General features: G+C 35.4%; 1 protein-coding gene across 1 annotated transcript in view; it reads left to right on the top strand.

Annotated features, from left to right (window-relative positions):
• LOC150085957 (cytochrome P450 3A8-like) overlaps positions 1 to 18,939 on the top strand; it is a 170,193-nt gene that overhangs the window by 42,944 nt on the left and 108,310 nt on the right. Inside the window, exons 5-7 of the mRNA XM_090374754.1 lie at positions 260 to 376; positions 5,178 to 5,266; positions 9,636 to 9,781. Of these exons, the coding sequence (XP_090230880.1) occupies positions 260 to 376; positions 5,178 to 5,266; positions 9,636 to 9,781 (352 nt within the window). The remainder of the gene's footprint in view (positions 1 to 259; positions 377 to 5,177; positions 5,267 to 9,635; positions 9,782 to 18,939) is intronic.

Raw genomic sequence — 18,939 nt, 5'->3', positions numbered from 1 at the left:
TAGGATGATCGTTAGTGAACTGCTGCTAGCTCTTTGAATAATTGGGCAAAAGATCTAGTCATATGTTTCATTTAAGTTCCATAGAACACATCTGGTGAGTATGGACATGGCAAACCCAGGATCCTGAACTGAATATCATTATTCTTCTCTTTCTTGGTGATTACTTTCTACTTCTCTCTCTCTCTCTCTCTCTCTCTCTCTCTCTCTCTCTCTCTCTCTTTAATAATGTTCTGTTCTGATTTATTTATTTTCTATGTAGTCAAGGCAGGTTGGAGACCCCGTTGGAGATAATTTCCTTACAACAATAAGTGGAGAACCTTGGAAACGTATAAGAACTCTTATCACTCCTGCACTAACTTCTGGAAAATTAAAAAGAGTAAGCAAGTTTAATTTCTTTTTCTTTCGAGTTTAAAAGAAACAGGATCAAAGTTATGAATTATTAAATATTGTTCAATTAATTTTTGAAGAGAATTTTTTTCCTTAAATTTGTAAACATTAATTTGTTGATTTTTGTACATAATGACATAAAATGTATATGTGCTGCCTTATTTATTTATTCACCCTTATGAATAAATAAAAGGTCTTCATTTCATACTTTAACATTTATTTTCTTAAGAGATTTTGATTTTTCTTCTCTTACAAGCTAATGTTTAATCCATATTTTCGCGTGAAAAAAAAAAAAAGAAAGAAAATGGGAAATTAAAACACAGAAATATTGTTACCTTTTTAAAATTATAACTAAATTGTAGTACAGTTTCATTTTAATGATTATCTAATATCAAAAGATATATGCTTTTAACCCCAGGGGCTCACATCTGGTGAGTTATGGGCTTGGTACACCCAGGGTCCTGAGCTGGATATCATCATTCTTCTCTTTCTTGGTGATTCCCTTCTACTTTCTGACTCTCTCTCTCAGGGTAACTCAAATTTTTTTTTGGCTGCTGCAGCATAAGCCTGAGGTTTCCTTGCACCATATGGCTAATAATAATAATAATAAAGAAGCATAAAAATCAAACCATTAGGCTTCTGAGAGCAGCAATTTTTTGAACTTCTTTGTCTATAACATAGTAAGAGTTCAAAACTTGTGAAGATCTTGATTTTTCATTTTTTTGCAAAACTAAAATTAATTTTAAAAATCTACTGGAGATAGAGAGAGTTTGTCTAGTTCTTCCTTGAATTTATTCAAATCATCCACTTCCATAACAACAGACAGAAGCCTGTTCTGACAATCAACCATCTGCTAGCTGAAGGAAAACTTCCACACACATCTATCCTGCAACCATCCTTCCTCAACTTAAACTTATGCCCCCTCCAGTGTGTAGTCTTAACAAGAGGAAGAATGGCATCCATATTCAGCTTACTCAATCCATTCAAGGCTAAAATGCCTCAATCAGATCAGCCCTGCAGGTGTCTAGTCTCCAGCAGCTGCAATTTGCAGAACTGAAGCCTTTCTAGGAAAGAGCACCCTTTTTTTCCCTTAACCAATCAGGTTGCCGTTCTCTGCACCCATTCCAGCAGAACTACATTCTTCCTAAAGTGAGGCCTCCAGACATTTATACAATACTCAAGATGCGGCCTAACCATGGCCTTGTACAAAGGGATAATCACTTCCTTATCCCTGCTAGCAAAGTTTCTGTATATCATTAACAAAACCCTGTGGCTGTTCTGGCAGCATGTCTGCACTACTCAGAGAATTTCATATCTGACTGCACATTTACCCCCCCCCCCCAAGTCTTTTTCACTTTCCACTATTCTGAGTGTAGTATCACACGGTTGATAAGTTACTCTGGGATTGCTGCTAACCATTGAAGTACCTCGTATATGTCAATGTTAAATGTTAACTGCCATTTCTCAGTCCATTGATCTAATTTTCCTACATCTTGTTGCAGTAGCTCACCCTGCTGACTGTCTTTAGACAACCTGCCAACTTTTGTATCATCTGCAAACTTTGACATTAATCCTGAATTCATGAATATCATTGATAAATATTGAAAACAACAATGGACCCAGCACTGAACCCACAGGAACAGTAATATAATTAGTCCACAAAGAGCAGTGCCCATTGATAACTAGTCTCTGTCTTCTTCCACTTCACCATCCCTTTATTCCATAGCAGTAATTTTCCCTTAATGGCACTTGCTCCAGTTTATACAGCAGTTGTTTTTGTGGAACAGTATCAAAAGTTTTCCTGAATCCAAGTATATGATATCAAAATTATTTTTTGCATCCAGTTCCTTGGTCATTGCATCATAGTAAACTATCAGATTGGTTAGACAAGACTGCTCCTTAACAAATCCATTCTGTGATTGCAGTGTAATTGTATGCCTGCCCAGATGGTCCTGCAGTACTTCTTTAATCAGTGATTCCATTATTTTTTCCTGAAACAGATGCCTGTTTCAGTAATGTGACGTGAGTAATTACAGGTCTGTAATTACTCATGTCACCTTTTGATCCCCCTTTATGAATTGGGGATACATTTGCACATCTCCAATCCATAGGGCCCCTCTCCTGAATCCAAGAATGCTCTCATAAATGGCTAAAAGCTTGCTTACCCTTTGCTTCCTCTCTTAATGTGATTGGATATATCCTGTCCACCCCAGGTACCTTTTTTATGGTTAACTTCAATAATTTCTCTTCCACTTTCTCTCAGTTATCACAAAGTCATTTAGCTCTCTATTGGAGTTTGATAAACTTCTGGCATCTACTCCCTAAAGAATTTCTTATGTTTGAATTTAGATGCAAAATACCTATTCAATTTGTCAGCAACCTGAGCAGAGTCATCAACAGTTATCCCATTGACGTGAAGTGGTCATATTAGCATAGAATTCTGCTGCTTTTCTTTGCATTCTTTGTCAGAGACTTCTCATAATCTGCCTTAACTTTGCAGAGAGTTTGGTAGAATTCAAAGCAGAATTGGATAGCCATTTTTTGGCAGTGGGGAAGGTATGACATGATAGAAATTCCTTCCCACCCTTTCGGCAAATGCAGAAAAAGTCTACTTGCATTATTTAGTCATTATAATGCTAATACAAGAGTGACTCCAAAAGTTTTTGTAATCATATAATTATATTAAAGTTACATATTTCAAATTTTTACAGTTTCTCCAATCACCCTTAGTATCTATACAAATTTTCATCCTGTTAAACCAACTATCAAAGCAGTTTGACTAGTTGTCTTTGGAGATCATATTTATTCCATCAGTGAAGGCCTGAGAGGCTTCTTCATACATCTCAAAATTTTTCACTTAGTAGAATTTTGACTTTTGGGGATAAAAAAAAATCTGTCTGGAGAATAAGTTGGAACTGAATACCAGAAGTGGCTAAAAACTAATATTGGAGTTAAGTATTGTCTAAATTTAGTAAGTTTAAAGTTTAAGTGTTGTCACGGTGAAGTAAGATCCCTTTCAGTTGTTTTTTAGATTTGTTTTGAATTATTTCTTTTAAAACACTTTAGGAAGACATATAGTATTATACCACTTACTGTTGATAATCTTTTGATCTTCTAGCTTTACAATTTTTAAAAATCCATTTTTTCTGAAGAAACAAGCGACTATTTGTTTTCCAAGACTTCTGGCTCGGTGAACCTTCTTGGGTGACAGGATTGTTGCTTTATTTCTGGATCAAAATTGTATGTCTGTTTCATCACCTGTAATAATATCAGAAACAGCCTTGGGATTTGTCTTCATCAAACTTAAAAGCATAAAATGATACTATATGACACAAGAAACTTTTCAATTGTTGTTCAAGCTGTGAGGTACCAATCTGCTAACAAGCTTTCTGTACGTTAAATGATCATAAATGATGGTATTAATTGCTGCTGATCCAATGCCCACTTCTTTCTCTAACTTCTGACACCTAATTCTTTGATCTTCTCTCAGTAAAAATCTTACCATTGCAATTTTTTCAGACGTAATGGCTGTTGATGGCTCCCTAAGCAAAGTTCATCTTCATAATTGGTTTTTACAAATTTAAAGTCATCAAACCAATTAAAAACTATTCTGATTGATGGTTTTGATCCCCTAAAGCATTTAGTAACCTTTCATGGGCTTCTTCAGCAATTAGATTCAAATTAAAATCATGGCACGTAAACTTTGACGATTAATCTCCATTTGGCTTATGAAAAAATTGTTCAGGCATAAGCCAAAATCTTAAAAAAAAAAAAAAACAATCTTGTCAAAAAAATCGTGCACTTTAGTGGTAACTATTTGAAGGATTTTGATGAAACTTGGAAGTTAGGGTAAATAAAGAATGTAGATTTTAATGGTACTATTTATTATTTAACATCAATTGCAAAAAGTTTTGTAGTCTCCCTTCTACTAATGGCACTATTTAAGTTTAGGAATTTGCTTTGAAACTTTAGCCAAATTTTGAATAAGACAATTTTTTTCCCAATATTATCGTACTCTAAGGACCTAAACAGTTCTTTTTATTGTAAAATTACTGAGATTAAGTATAGAATTCTCATTGGCTTCTACTGTTCAGTAATTTTATTTGCACATGCAGAGTTGTCATGTGTTTTTTGCAAAAAATAGAAAGAACCTGTTTAACTAATCATTACAGAAATCATCTCAAAAATATGTTTTTGAGGTTAAAGGGTTATTCATTTATCATATAACTCATTTGCAACATAGCACATGATGTCATGGGATACAGAGTGAGATAATTTGAGATAGGAAGTAGGTGGTAGCAGGGAGTTTCAATGTGATAACAGTGATATTTGAGGAAGCAGTACATCATTTATTAATGTGGCATAACTTGGGTTTCCAGAAAAATGTGTATTTATTTTCATATATTCATTACTTTGCTTCCAAGCTATTTTTACAATGTTAAGAAACACTTAATAATAAATATTCAAACAAGTCTGTACCAAATAAGACAGAAGCAGACATTAAGAACTACATTAGTACCACTGATGAATATATTTTCCATAGAGTTGCATCAGATATACTAAAAAGAGTGAATGCATGTTATACATGATTAAGGTGATCAATTTTAATTGGTTTATTGCAAATTGGGTTGCATTTTAATTAGATAACCTTGTAAATAAAACCAAAATGTATTCTTTTATATGAAAACTGTTAAATATTAGAATATTTAGTGGGTTCTGGTTATTATTTGAATTACTCCATTTCTAAAAAAGATTTTGAAATGTAATCAAATATTTTTATTCTTCTGTAGATGATGTCTATTATCCGTGAAAGTGCTAATACCACACTAAACAATTTTATAAATGCTGCCACTGCAAATAAATCAGTTGACTGTAAAAAGTAAATATATAATATTTTTTTTACTTGAAAATTTGTTTGTCTTAATCTAGTTTCAGGTGCTAATTAAGTGCTTAATGTTTCTTTAATTTTTACTTTTTTAGATTAGTTTAAATGATATAAATGAAAAAAAATGAAGGCTAATCATAGCTAACTTTCTACTTTGACATATGCCCTTATTTTGAACCCCATTAAGTTTTAGATTCCCCTGAGACATACCAGTGCCCTCTAGGGAATCTAAAACTTAATAGGGTTTGGAATCTGAACCCCTACTTCTGTTTATGATGTTTGTACAATTTTTTAAGACATCTTCATTTGGAAGAATTTTGTGTTATTTATTACTTTACAAGATTGCAACTCCAATATGTTTTAGTTACTGTAGTTGGGAAATTACATTTTAACTAAAATGATATTAACTAATATCATTTCAGTTAATGTTCTATTGTTAAGGAAGGCATTAACCGAAGCCTCCATGTATGCGGCTAAATTAACATCCATTTTCTTTCAGATGTGCTGATGAAAAAATCAGTTTTGATGTTTGTATTGATGAAACTAGCAAAATAGCAAATATTGAACTGCTGTGACATTTTAATGTGGTTATTTGCATCTAATGAACTTGTCGCTATGGGATGAAATATTCATACTAAGCATGCCAAATCTACCATACTGAACATATTCCACTGATTGCCTCCATTGAATCTCCCATCATACTATAGTGGTTTTGCCACTTATCACTCCTTTGGTGGGGGGGGGAGCCTAGGTTCAGATCCTGTCTATGACTAGAGGAATTTCTAAAGGTATCTTCAATAAGGGCTGTAGTTAGCTGATCTCAGATGGAGGGAATAGGGTTTTTTCCATGTATTATTCCAGTTTTTTCAGCCTGCATAACATTCAGTGGAGCAGTATGATCTAAGTTGCTGATGTGCCTAAAATCCATTGATAACAACAATAGGTCCCATGGTCTTCTGATAGAAAGATATCAGCAAAATCTGAAACAATCTGGATGCCAAGGAGTCTTCAGATTCTGGTGGCTCTTCTGCACTTGTTCTTAAAACCTATGCTGCAGAGTTAACCTGTGTATTGTGTCTCCTTTTCACACTCTTATTTAACTTGCAATTTTTCTTCTGAATAGGAATTTGCTTGTATATAGTCAGTTCCTGAAAAGGGGAACAGATAATGCTTTTCCAATTTTCATTCCATTGTGCTTGTCCCAATTCTTTCCAAAGTAATGGAGAAATCCATCAACCACCAACTATTACACTGTCCTGAAACTTTCCATCTGATTGACAATTGCCATTCTGGATTCTGTCAGTGTTGATTTACCAGATATTTTGGTTGTTTGGATTGATTAAGCCGAATGTTAATGGTTTACTCATCTGTGGACAAATTTGAAAGTTTGGATAAACACAGTTAGTTTCTTTTGACATTTCTAAGGCATTTCAACATTTCTTGATTTCTTGGTGTAAAGGCCTTTAAAACAAGCTTTCATCATATGGTCTGCCTTCGGTTTTTTGAAATTTGATGGTCAGTTTTCTCTCTGACCATTCTCTGTTGGTGGTGGTGGTGGTAGCAGATGGCACTCTTTTCTTTGAACTTCTCAACTAATCCGGGAGCCTTCAAGGTTCTCTTTTCACTCACTCTTACTCCTGTATGTTAATGACATTCTTCCATTGACTGGAAATCTTGGCATAGTACATTCCATTCCATTCATGTTTTGCAAATTTTGCTTTGCACAAAGAGCTACTTCTCAAATTTCTGTCATCAGTTCCTTAAATGCAGTGCTGATCTTCAAGTATTTCTCCAATGAGAATAAGAAAACTTAGTTAACTTCAGTTCTTCTAAAATCCAGCCCTGTCTTATTTTTTACAAAAAAAAAAAAAAAAAATCTACTGCTCTGCATTCTTATTAACAATATATTTAAACACAAGATTACATATTTTTACTGATAAACCTTACTTCTAACCTTTTTTGGCATGAGCATATCACAAATATTGCATTTTCTGCATATTTTTCTTTTTTCCCTTTTTCCTTCTCACTTCTAAACAGTTACTCATGCTGTGCAAGTCACAGATCTGCCCTGCCATAGAATGTTTTTCTGACATTGTGGTACATTGCAATGTTTAAGGCCTTGAATGGATTGATTAAGCTGAATGTTAATGGCATTCTTCCCATTCTTCCACTTGCCGAGACTACACACGAGGAGGTATAAATTCAAGTTGAGGAAGGATGGTTGCAAGATAGACATGTGGAAGTTTGCTTTCAGCCATCTGGTGATTGATTGTTGGAACAGGCTTTCATCTGTTGTTGTGAAAGTGGATGGGGTGAATAAATTCAAGGAAGAACTAGACAGATTCTTGGAGAGTAAAGATGGGTGAACTGTGTGGATTTTTTTTTTTTTTTTTGGCTGATACTATATAAGCTTTCTTTCTTGAATCATTTGCTATTATTACTACCACCACTACCCAGATGTAAAAGAGGCAGTCAGGTTGATTAATGACCCACCTCTTACAAACACTTTCTACTCCCTGTCGGAAAGAGGTTCAGTTTCTTCTGCATGCCTTTTTCTACAGATATTTTCACTTCAATTGGCATTGTCTTTCTGAAGTAGCATCTGCAATTCCCCTTCTTTCTTGCAATCTGAACACATACATGAGCTAGTTAACATCCATTCACAGTCCAACTTTCAAACTCACTTAACTAACAGCTCACCTAACTTATAGATTATTTCTGTGTTTAAATCTGATTAAATGTAATACCTCAGTTTTACAATCTTGTATTGCAGTTTATTTAATTTTTATTGATTTATTAATTTTTTTCACAATAGTTGTTTCTGAGGAATTAATTTAGTTGCAACATTTTTGATTGAAATTTCCATCAAATGGGCACTATCTGAATGTATTTAAATTGTTCATTTTAAAGTTTTCTTTGTATTTCTAATGATAGTTCTTTAGTTTTAGGAAGTATTTTATGATTGAGGTTGCTATAGTATAGGGCCACAGCCTCCCACCCTAGCCCTATAATGGCTTTATAGATTAATGAAATCTTATGTTCTTTATTTTTTCCATTCACTAAAGCCGTGTGATTCCTGATGGGGTGGAACTTTGTAGGATGAAATCCTTATTTATATAACTTTTAGGGAATTCATAATTGACTGAAATTTAGTTTTATTTAATAGCGTTAAGTTTGACTTTTGCACTAATATGGGTTTCCTAAGTGATTAGTAAGAACTAGTTACAGAGGAGACAATAACCTTATAGGCACATGTCTCTGTAACTGATAAAAAGACACAGTCATGTCTGATGAAAAGACATGTCTTTTCATCAGGTCTTCTTTCTTGATTAATCATTGTAGTTTAAAATATGAAAATTATGTGTTTTAAATTTACTTAACTATTAATAATTTAACAGGTCTCTTTTAATCATTAATTTTAAAATAAAGAACTTCAGATGGACCTTAACAGTATTTTCTGTTTTACTATTAAATAATTTGAATCACTTTTTGATTATTCTGACCTGATCAATTTATTTATTTGTGCATCTATGAATTTTGTACATAAAATTACATATGAAAATAAGAAAAATGCCTTAAAGTAATATGCTGGTATGCTGTGATATTTTATTTTTCTTACAGAATAGTGGGCAAACATGTCATATGACTGGCTCATGCTATTGGGACAGTCTGATGCAGACCTTGCATCCTTGGTCTGATTGGTCAAAGAACTATTGTTCTTTGTCATTTGTCATTAGCATCATTGGTAATGAGTTGATGTAGTTACAAACTTTTCATTTTCTGTTATCTTTTCTGAGAAAGTAACATAACCAGTCCTTATTATATCAAAATAATAGGATAGTTATGGTATTTCTGAAAAGTATTATGTTTGCTAAAACTTAAAGTAGCTTAACCAAACCTTATCTAAAGTAAACCAATACATAATAAAAGGTTAGGTAGGTTACTTTAAAAATAATTATATTAATACAATTTCAAAGTGAAATAAAGAACTTAACCTAACGAAGACTAAACAAGATTTAAATTAGGTTTGATTTAATGCAAAATATATTGATGTTTTCTTATCATATGATGAGAATACTGATAGTTGCCAATCACACTTTTAAAACTAGTGAAATTTATGATAAAGAATGATGGCTCTTCAGCAAAACAGATTGATAAAGCCCTATACCATATTTTTGCCAAATAGTGGATTATTATTAAAAATCTTAAAATAAATGATTTAAGAAAAGAGTATCTTAAAACAAATTTTTCTTAAGCTTTTTAATTTAATAAAAAATAGAATTTATTAATAGAACAGTTGATGGCAAGTATGTTTGTGTGCTTTTCTGTATGTCTTAAATGTTTTACTTTTATGTTACTTCAGATTATTTGGTGCTTTCACACTGGATGTAATTGCAACCAGCGCTTTTGCTGTGAAGGTCGATTCCCATAATGATCCATACAATCCTTTGGTAATGCAAGCTAGGAAAAATTTCAGTCAAAATATTAGCTGGAGGGTTGTTTTATTCTGTAAGAATTTTTAAATTGGTATTATTTTAACAAATGTGAAACTTTTGTCCTTTTGTTATTTCTTGTCTCTAGGACTAGTTAATTAAAAACATGTAATATTTAGCATAACTAAGGAGAGTGAGGAAGATGCTTAATTGTTATTAAGCAATTAAGCATCTTCCTGTGTATAACTGTTCATGCAGCGAACACAACAAAGTATAAAAAAAATTATTTTCAAAATTTTATTTTTTATTTTGTCTAGTCAACAGTTTGTCTAGTTCTTCCTTGAATTTATTCAAGCTATCCACTTCCACAGCATTGGACAGAAGTTTGTTCCAGCAAAGGGGTTAGTAAAATGAATAAAGATGGAATTTTCACTGTTATAAAGAACCAGAACTAGGAGCCATAAATTCAAATTACAGGAGAAGAGGTTTAGACAAGGTTGTAGGAAGTTTTCTTTTAGCCAGTAAATTGTCAATTACTGGAACAAGTTTGCCTCCACAGGTAGTCGAGGGTGACAGTTTATAGAATTCAAAGGTCAGCTAGATAGTTATTATTGTGATGAGGGAAATGCATAATTTGTATTTTCTTATCTGCTTTTTTTTTGGCTGATGCAGCAAAAACCTTTGGCTTCCTTGCATTATGAATTACTCCTTAATGCATGTGAGCAACAAACAGAACAACTTTTACTTAAGTGGCACTGTAGGTTTAGTATTAGTTGTTCTGTTTGTTGCTCACATGCGCACACAGAAAAATATGAGTTTCATGTTAAGAATGAACTTCAACAATATGAGGATTGTTTGATAAGTTCCTAACCTATCATAGAAGGAGTTATCGGATGCTAACTTTTCGCTATTTTTTTTAATATAGTTTACTTGTAATTTATTGCGCTCTTTCCAGCAGTGCTTCAGATTCATGATTCCAGTTTTGTAGTCCTCTCTCTCTCTCTCTCTCTCTCTCTCTCTCTCTCTCTCGTGAAGGCCCATAAAAAATGGAGTGTATATCTGCTATCACCTTGTCATTTGACCCAAATTTCTTCCAGACAAGTTTATTTCTAGTTTCAAAAATAGATGGAAATCAGATGGGGCTAGATCTGGTGATTATTGTGGATGAGGCAATAATTCGTAGCCAACGTGATGAATTATAGTCATGTTAATGGCTGATATGCAAGCAAGCACATTGTCCTGGTGAAAAAAAAACCTTTAGCCAACTTTGCTGGCCTCTTGTAATTTATTTACTAAGTTAGCGTAATATAGTCCATTTATTGTTTGTCCCTTTGGAAGATAATATATTGTCATCTGTTTTGAATCCCAGAAGACAGATGTTATAACTTTACCTACTGATGGGACTGACATTGCTCTTTGGAGGTGGTGAATCAGCATGCTTCCCTTGTTTTTATTGCAATTTTGATTCTGGTTGGGGGGTGTGTCATCCATAGTTACATATCTGGCTAGAAAGTTTTTAGGATCTGTTTGATAATGAGCAAAAAATTGCTTTGATGTTTTTGAATTGAAGATGTCTCTGTGTGGGTGTCAAAAGGAAGGTGGGGGGTCCATTGTGTAGAAACCTTTGTTAAAACTAATTCATTTGACAGAATGTTTTGTACCCATCCACATTTGTGATGTTTTTAGCCTCCAGTGTTTCTCTAGCAGTTATTTTCCAGTCATCCATCTCCATGTCAGTAACTTTATTGATGATTTCTGGCATAGGTTGCTGTTGAAAGCTACTATTCACTGTTAACCTTTGGTGCTAGTTCTGCCCCTGTTTTAATTCGGCCACCCAATTTTTGACAGTTGCATATGTTGGGGCAGATTCTCTTAATATATTTAGCTTATCTTCATGAATATCCTTGCATTAATGTAAAGCCTTTCTGTAAAGATATTTTATAATGGCTGACGTTCAGTGTTTTTCCTGTTTATGCATGCTTGAAGTTCAGTGACTCAAAAGAAACAGTGTTGTGAGTTACGAACAATAACTTAGCATTTATTCATATAAATTCATATAAATGCTTTTTTTCCAAATTATCGAAAATATATATATACAGTAAGTGCTAGTTATAGTGATCACTGGTTATTAGAATCAGCCACTCAATAGAATCAAATTTTGAAGAACCGATCCAAATCAGAAAATGCACTACACTTTTATCGTTTACTAGAATCACATTTGCGGTTATAAGAATCAATTTTGAACACCTCTGTGTTTATGGTTGTGACCTCCAGAAATATGCTTTAGAAAAAGCACATTTCTAGAGATCACAACCATAAAACAATAAAAACAATTTGCAGTTTCCGGTTTATTGAGCTTTTCTATTAGTGCAATAAATGGGTAGTAAACTCAATCTTATTCATTTGAAATAATACCATAGCTGGAATTCTGTGTTTTCATGTTATTATGGTGAAATACGTTTCCCCTTCGCTGAAATCTGAACTTGCATGTGTCATGTTAGTTCCAGTTTGTGTGCGCTTTGTTATTGATTGACACTTATCTTTTTTACTGAGTTTTAAATTTTGCTACCAAACAAAAACATCAGCGAACAGAAAGAGAGTGAATTTGAGTGTAAAAGATAAGTTAACGAATTATAGAAATGTATGATAAATTAAACTTAGGCAATAAGTCTCAAAGGGAAGTGGCAGTGAAATTAGGAGTGCCTCAGTCATCTTTATCAAAATTGTTAAAATCAAGTCACACATTAAACACTAATGGCCGACCGGGCTAGCCGAGTGGGTAAAGTACCTGCCCGGCAACCCAAAGGTCGCGGGTTCGATTCCCGCCTCGGGCTTGGATCAAAGTACTGCAAAAACCTTGGGAGGTGCAATATGGCCACAGAAGCCGATGCGCCAACAACTACCAAATCAAAAAAAAAAAAAAAAAAAAAAAAAACACTAATGTGATTAGTGAAACCAGAAAAAGGAAGCGTGAAGGGAAGTGCCAAACAGTAGATGAAGCTCTGTTCATTTGGTTCAAACAGGCCAGCTCCTTTAATGCGCCAATCCAGGGGCTCACATCTGGTGACTGTGGGCTTGGCACACCCAGGGTCCCGAGCTGAATATCATCATTCTTCTCTTCCTTGGTAATTCCCTTCTACTTCTGACTCTTGTTCTCTCTTTCTCTCTCTCTCTCTCTCAAGATAATTCGGAACTTTTTTTTTTTTTGGCTGGTGCAGCAAAAGCCTCAGACTTCCTTGCACCATATGGCTAATGATAATAATAAAATAATAATAAATCAATCATAGCATTATTCTTCAAAAAGCTAATGATTTTGCTGAAAAACTACACAAAGAGTTTAAGGCAATGGATGGATGGCTGACAAGATGGAAGGAGAGGCATGATATGTTTACAAAAAACTTCACTGAGAAAAACAGGATTCCGATGGTTCTGCAGCTGACACCTAGTTGAAAACGTCTTGGCAAACTGTGTTAAGCACTTCTAATCCTGAAGACATTTTTAATACAGATGAAACAGGGTTGTACTACAGGGCTACCCCAGACCACTACATGATTTTTAAAAATTCCTCTGTGTCTGCAGGAAAAAAAAGATCAAGGACAGGATTACAGTTCTTTTAACATGCAACATGATGGGAACAATCAAGACGAAGCTGTTAGTTATTGGCAAGAGTAAATCGCCTAGATGTTTTAAAGGAGCAAAACAGCTGCCAGTTGAATATGCCAATAATACCAATACTTGGATGACAGCTTCTTTATTTGAAGATTATCTTCGTAAATGGGATTTGAAATTGGATAAGAAAAACAAAAAACTTGCATTGGTTTTGGTCAACTGTCCAGCTCATCCAAAGTTGACTTTCAAAATCATTGAATTAGTTTTTCTACCTTCAAATACCACATCACTGATTCAGCCTCTCGATCAGGGAATAATAAAAACCTTTAAGACCTTTTATAGATCGGATATGAGGTGAAGGATCATCCAATCTATAGATGAAGATTTGGGAACATCATCTGATATCGGCGCCTCCGTAGCCAGGTGGGAAGGAGCAGCAGTGCATAGCACACGCTTCTTGATTAGACCGGGGTTCGAACCCGTCACCACCAAATACGGAGGATGCGGAAAGGTCAGGGAATGACCACTGCATATTCCTGGAGCAATATGGCCTTAGTTGCTAATGCCCCTAAAAACCAAAATAACTAACTAACTCATCTGATATTGCAAAGCAGATAACTGTTCTAGATGCACTTCATAAGACAATGAGTGCCTGGAATGAAGTTTCTGAAATGTACATTAGCAACTGTTTCAAAAAATGTGGATTAATTATTCATGGTGGGCAACTAAGTCACGATACTGATCACGGTGAAAAGCCTGAAGACATGGGTGAACAGGAGTTTAATGATTGGGTGGACATAGATGGTGATCTACAAGTTACTAGAGCTTTAACAATGAAGATGAATTCCAGTTACAAAACAGCAAACTCGTGAAGCTATAACCATCCTGAGGAGAGCGTTGGAAGAAACTGGTGCAAGTGATCGTGAATATAGACTGTTATACAATATTGAAAAATCTATAAATAGACTTTTTAGTGATAATTTAAATCAATCTAAAATAAGTGACTATTTTAAATTACAATCATATTACAAAGTAATATGTTGAGCATTAGCATTAGTAGAGGCATATGATGCTAGAAAGCGAGCTTATGCAGCATCAGCCAAAAAAAACCACTTCCATTTCACCCCTCCGTTCATTCGAAATAGCTGTCCAGCTGAGCCTTAAATTTATTTAGGCTATCAACTTCCACATCAAGGGATGGAAATCTGTTCCACCAACCAACTACCTGCTGGCTAAAGGCAAATTTCCGCACATCTATCCTACATCTGTCTTTCCTCAATCTGAATTTATGCCCTCTCAGGTGATTATTCTGAGCAAGAGGAAGAATCCCATCGGCATTCAGCATGCTCAAACCATTCAAGGCTTTATATACCTCTATCAGATCACCTCGCCGGAACCTAGTCTCCAGACACTGTAATTTTCAAAACTTAATCCTTTCTTCATAAGAGCAACTCTTTGTTCCATTCACTAATCTTGTTGCCCTTCTCTGTACTCCTTCCAGCAGCGGTACATCCTTCTTGAAATGAGGCCTCCAGACATGTATACAGTACGCAAGGTGTGGCCTAACCATTGCCTTATACAAGGGAATAATCACCTCCTTATCCCTACTAGAAAAATTACTGTATATCATTGACAAGACACCATGAGCTACTCTTGCAGCCCGTCTGCACTGTTCAGAGAACTTCATACCTGCCTGCACAATTACCCCCAGGTCCTTTTCATTCTCTATCACTGTCAGTGTAGTACCACAGAGTTGATACGTTGCTCTGGGGTTGCTGTTTCCCATATGTAGTACTTTAAATTTGTCAATGTTAAACTTCATTTGCTACCTCTCAGCCCATCTGCTCAACCTTTCCAGATCCTGTTGCAGCAGCATAGCGTCAGTAGTGTCCTTAACAACCATGCCAACCTTTGTATCATCTGCAAACTTGGACATTAAGCTTGATATACCACCATCAGTATCATTTATAAATACATAAAACAATAATGGAACCCAGCACTGAACTCTGAGGGACTGCACTAATAACACTAGTCCACGATAAGCAGTGTTCATTGATTACCACTCTGTCTTCTCCCACTCAACCATCCCCTTATCCGTAGCAGCAATTTGCCTCCAGTGCCATACTGTTCCAATTTGTACAGCATTCTTCCATGTGCAGCAGTATCAAAAGCCTTTCTAAGATCCAAATATATAATATCAAAGTTATTTCCTGCATCCAGTTCTTTTGTTACTGCATTATAGTATCCAATCAAATTGGTCATGCAAGACATTTCCTTAATAAAACCATGCTGTGTCCGAGCTATAATTGAAGTCTTGTCTAGATGGTCCTGCAGTGCATCTTTAACCAGTGCCTCCATTAATTTTCCTGGAACAGAAGTTAAACTCACAGGTCTATAATTACTTGTGTCAGCCTTTGATGCTCCTTTGTGAATTGGGGTCATATTTGCATATCTCCAGTCTATGGGTACCACCCCTGAGTCCAAGGAAGCTCTCATAATTATGGCTAAGGGTTTGCTTACTTCCTTTGCTGCCTCCTTTAATATAACTGGATAGATCCCATCCACCCCAGGTGCCTTTCTTATGTTTATCTTCAACAATTTCTCCTCCACTTTACTCTCAGTTATTACAAGATCATCTAGCTTACTGCCAGAGTTGAATACACCTCTGGCATTCCACTCACTGTGTGACCATTCAAGGTCACACAGTGAGTGGAATGCCAGAGGTGATTTGCATCGATATTCACTGTGTGAATGTCGATGCAAAATATTCATTTAGTTTGTTAGCTACCTCAGCAGGAACATCAACAGTTGAACCATCGATATCAAGTGGACCAATCTGATTCATCCCCTTCCTTCTAGAGTTTACATAGGTAAAGAACTCTTTTCTGTTTTTCTTTGCATCCTTTGCCAAAGATTTCTCGTAATCTGTCTTCGCCTGCCTAACTTCCTTTGTAACTTGATTACAGATCAGCTTATATCTCTCATAGGCTTCTGTGTCACATGTTAATTTATATGTATCCCATGCATTTTTCTTCTCTGCCATATGTCTCATTAGCTCATCTGACATCTATTTAGGCCTAAACCTTGAATAATATTTCTTAGTTGGTATGTAACGCCTAGTAGCTTCCAAGATAAGTTCTTTGAATGCTTCCCATTTTGAATTTGCTGTTGGTAACATCATCAATTGGTCCCACTGTATTGAATTTAAATACTGTCTCAGACCATCGTAGTTGCCTTTATGAAAGAAAAAACCCTTCCCTTTACCCCTGATGGTAGTTACCTGTGTGAGTAAATCAAACTTCAACACACTCTTATCACTGTTTGTTATTTGGTTTTTAGGAGCATTAGCAACTAAGGCCATATTGCCCCAGGGATATGCAGTGGTCATTCCCTGACCTTTCCCAAATTCTCCATATTTGGGAGTCGTGGGCTCAAACCCTAGCCTAATAAAGAAGCATGTGACTATGCACTGCTGCTTCTGCCCACCTGGCTACAGAGGCACCTCTGTGATCACTGCCACCTAGTGGTTCCTTTATCTGCAGATTCCTAATGCATGAAGAATCACTACTGATAATCAGATCAAGAGTATTACTCCCTCTATTTGCCTCCCGAATATGCTGATGTAGAAAACAATCATCCAATAAATCCACAAAAGCCTTGCTAGTGTGTGAGTGACCAATCCACAAATTCCAGTCAGTATCTGGGAAATTAAAATCCCCCATTATAAGACTCTTTGATTTACTGGCCCACTCTATTTCCCTGTACAGTTTCTTATTATACTCATCAGAGTCATTAGGCCTATAACACACTCGTACTCTCAATTTTGATCTCCCAATGCTTATGTCACACCAAACTGACTCGACACTGCACTGTCCAGCAATGTCGACTGGCTTCACTTCCTTGGATTTTATGTGTTTCTTAACTAATAGCATAACCCCTCCTCCCGTTCTATCCTGTCTATCCTTTCTCTGTACACATTGTACTCCCCAAATTCCAGTTCTGCATTCCTTATATCTTTGTGACACCACGTCTCTGATATCCCAACAATATCTGCCTTTGATATTTTGAGCAATACCTGAAATTCCTCAACCAAACTCCTAGCATTGGTGTGCACGCAAGTATACATGCACCTGTTCCTACTCTTAGCTACCTTAACACAACCCATGTGTTTACTTGTACCACAATCATTCCCAGCAGTCTCTGAAATATCCTGCAGCTTGTTTTTTAGGTTGCTGCTCATTCCAATAGAATCACCTCTGCCAGTGGCTACTGTTAATCTATTAGTCCTTGTATCCCCCCCAAGCTAGCAGTTTTCCGACCCACCTAACACTGCCTCAATAGCATCAGAAAATATTCTTGCACCTTTTCTATTTAAGTGTATCCCATCCCTGTAGAAGCAGTCTCTCCTGTTAACAAGTCCAGACCAGGCTGAAAAAAATTCTACCCCTTGAGCCATGCACAATCTTTCCAGGGCCGAATTGATTGACAAGGCTCTCATCATATGCTCCCTCCTATCGTATCTGGGCAGAATTGCAGACACTTTCAAATTCAACCCTAATTCATGGCTTTTTTTCAACAGTGACCTGTACTTGTTAATTAATTCTGCTGGTCTCCTACTCTTAATATCATTTGTGCCAACGTGTACAACTATATCACCTTTTGTGCCCTTAACCTTAATATGATTATTAATTAAGCTCTGTACGTAAGTATAAATTTATTTTTATTTTGCTAACCTGTGGATAAATTTATTTTTATTTTGTTCAGAACATAAAAATCGGAATATGCTTCTGATTTTTACATATAATTTAATTGGTAATAAAGTGTAAAATTGTGCTTTATATCTTTATTTTTATAGCCTCTGTATAATACTGCCGATTTTTGCTTATTAGAATCGCCGTTTATTAGAATAAAAATTCAATTTTCAAATGTGGTCACTATAACCGATACTTACTGTATATATTATTATTACTTATTATTATTAGCCGTATGGTGCAAGAAAGCCTAAGGCTTATGCTGCACTGATCAAAAAAAAATTTCTGAGTTACTCTGAGAGAGAGAGAGAGAGAGAGAGAGAGAGAGAGAGAGAGAGAAGTAGAAAGGAATCACCAAGAAAGAGAAGAATGATAATATCCAGCTGAGGACCCTGGGTGCGTCAAGCCCAAACTCACCAGATATGAGCCCCTGAGGTTATATATATTTATAACAAAAATACATCCCCCTTCTATGAGAGGCTAGCAACTTATCAAACAATCCTCATACTGATTTTATCAGTGATGGTGGCAGAACACTAGAAATTTTCACATTGGACAGTATTATGAAGCATTATGTATTTTTATTATACATTGGACAGTATTATGAATTTATACCCCTTCCTAGTAAAGCAAATAATGGTTGTTTCTGTTATTCTTCAGGATTTACAACATTGCAGGAGTCATTGTATTAGGCATATTTCATAGCAAAAACTTGTAAATAGATATCAGAAGGTTCCCTCTGGACCTTGGTATCTGTTCAGTGATACAGCTCCATGAAAGAAAAAACAATAAAACAATAAAGCTATCTGGTGTTCCACTAGAAGGGGTACTAGGATTTTCCAGATAGCCCCCCATCTTAATAAGAAAGATGTGC

Source organism: Mastigoproctus giganteus, chromosome 5 (assembly GCF_048544385.1).
Source record: "Mastigoproctus giganteus isolate SK-2022 chromosome 5, ASM4854438v1, whole genome shotgun sequence".
In the NCBI taxonomy this organism is placed as follows: Eukaryota; Metazoa; Arthropoda; class Arachnida; order Uropygi; family Thelyphonidae; genus Mastigoproctus; species Mastigoproctus giganteus.
Note: the sequence above shows the minus strand (reverse complement) of the source record. Positions and strands in the feature narration are given on the sequence as shown.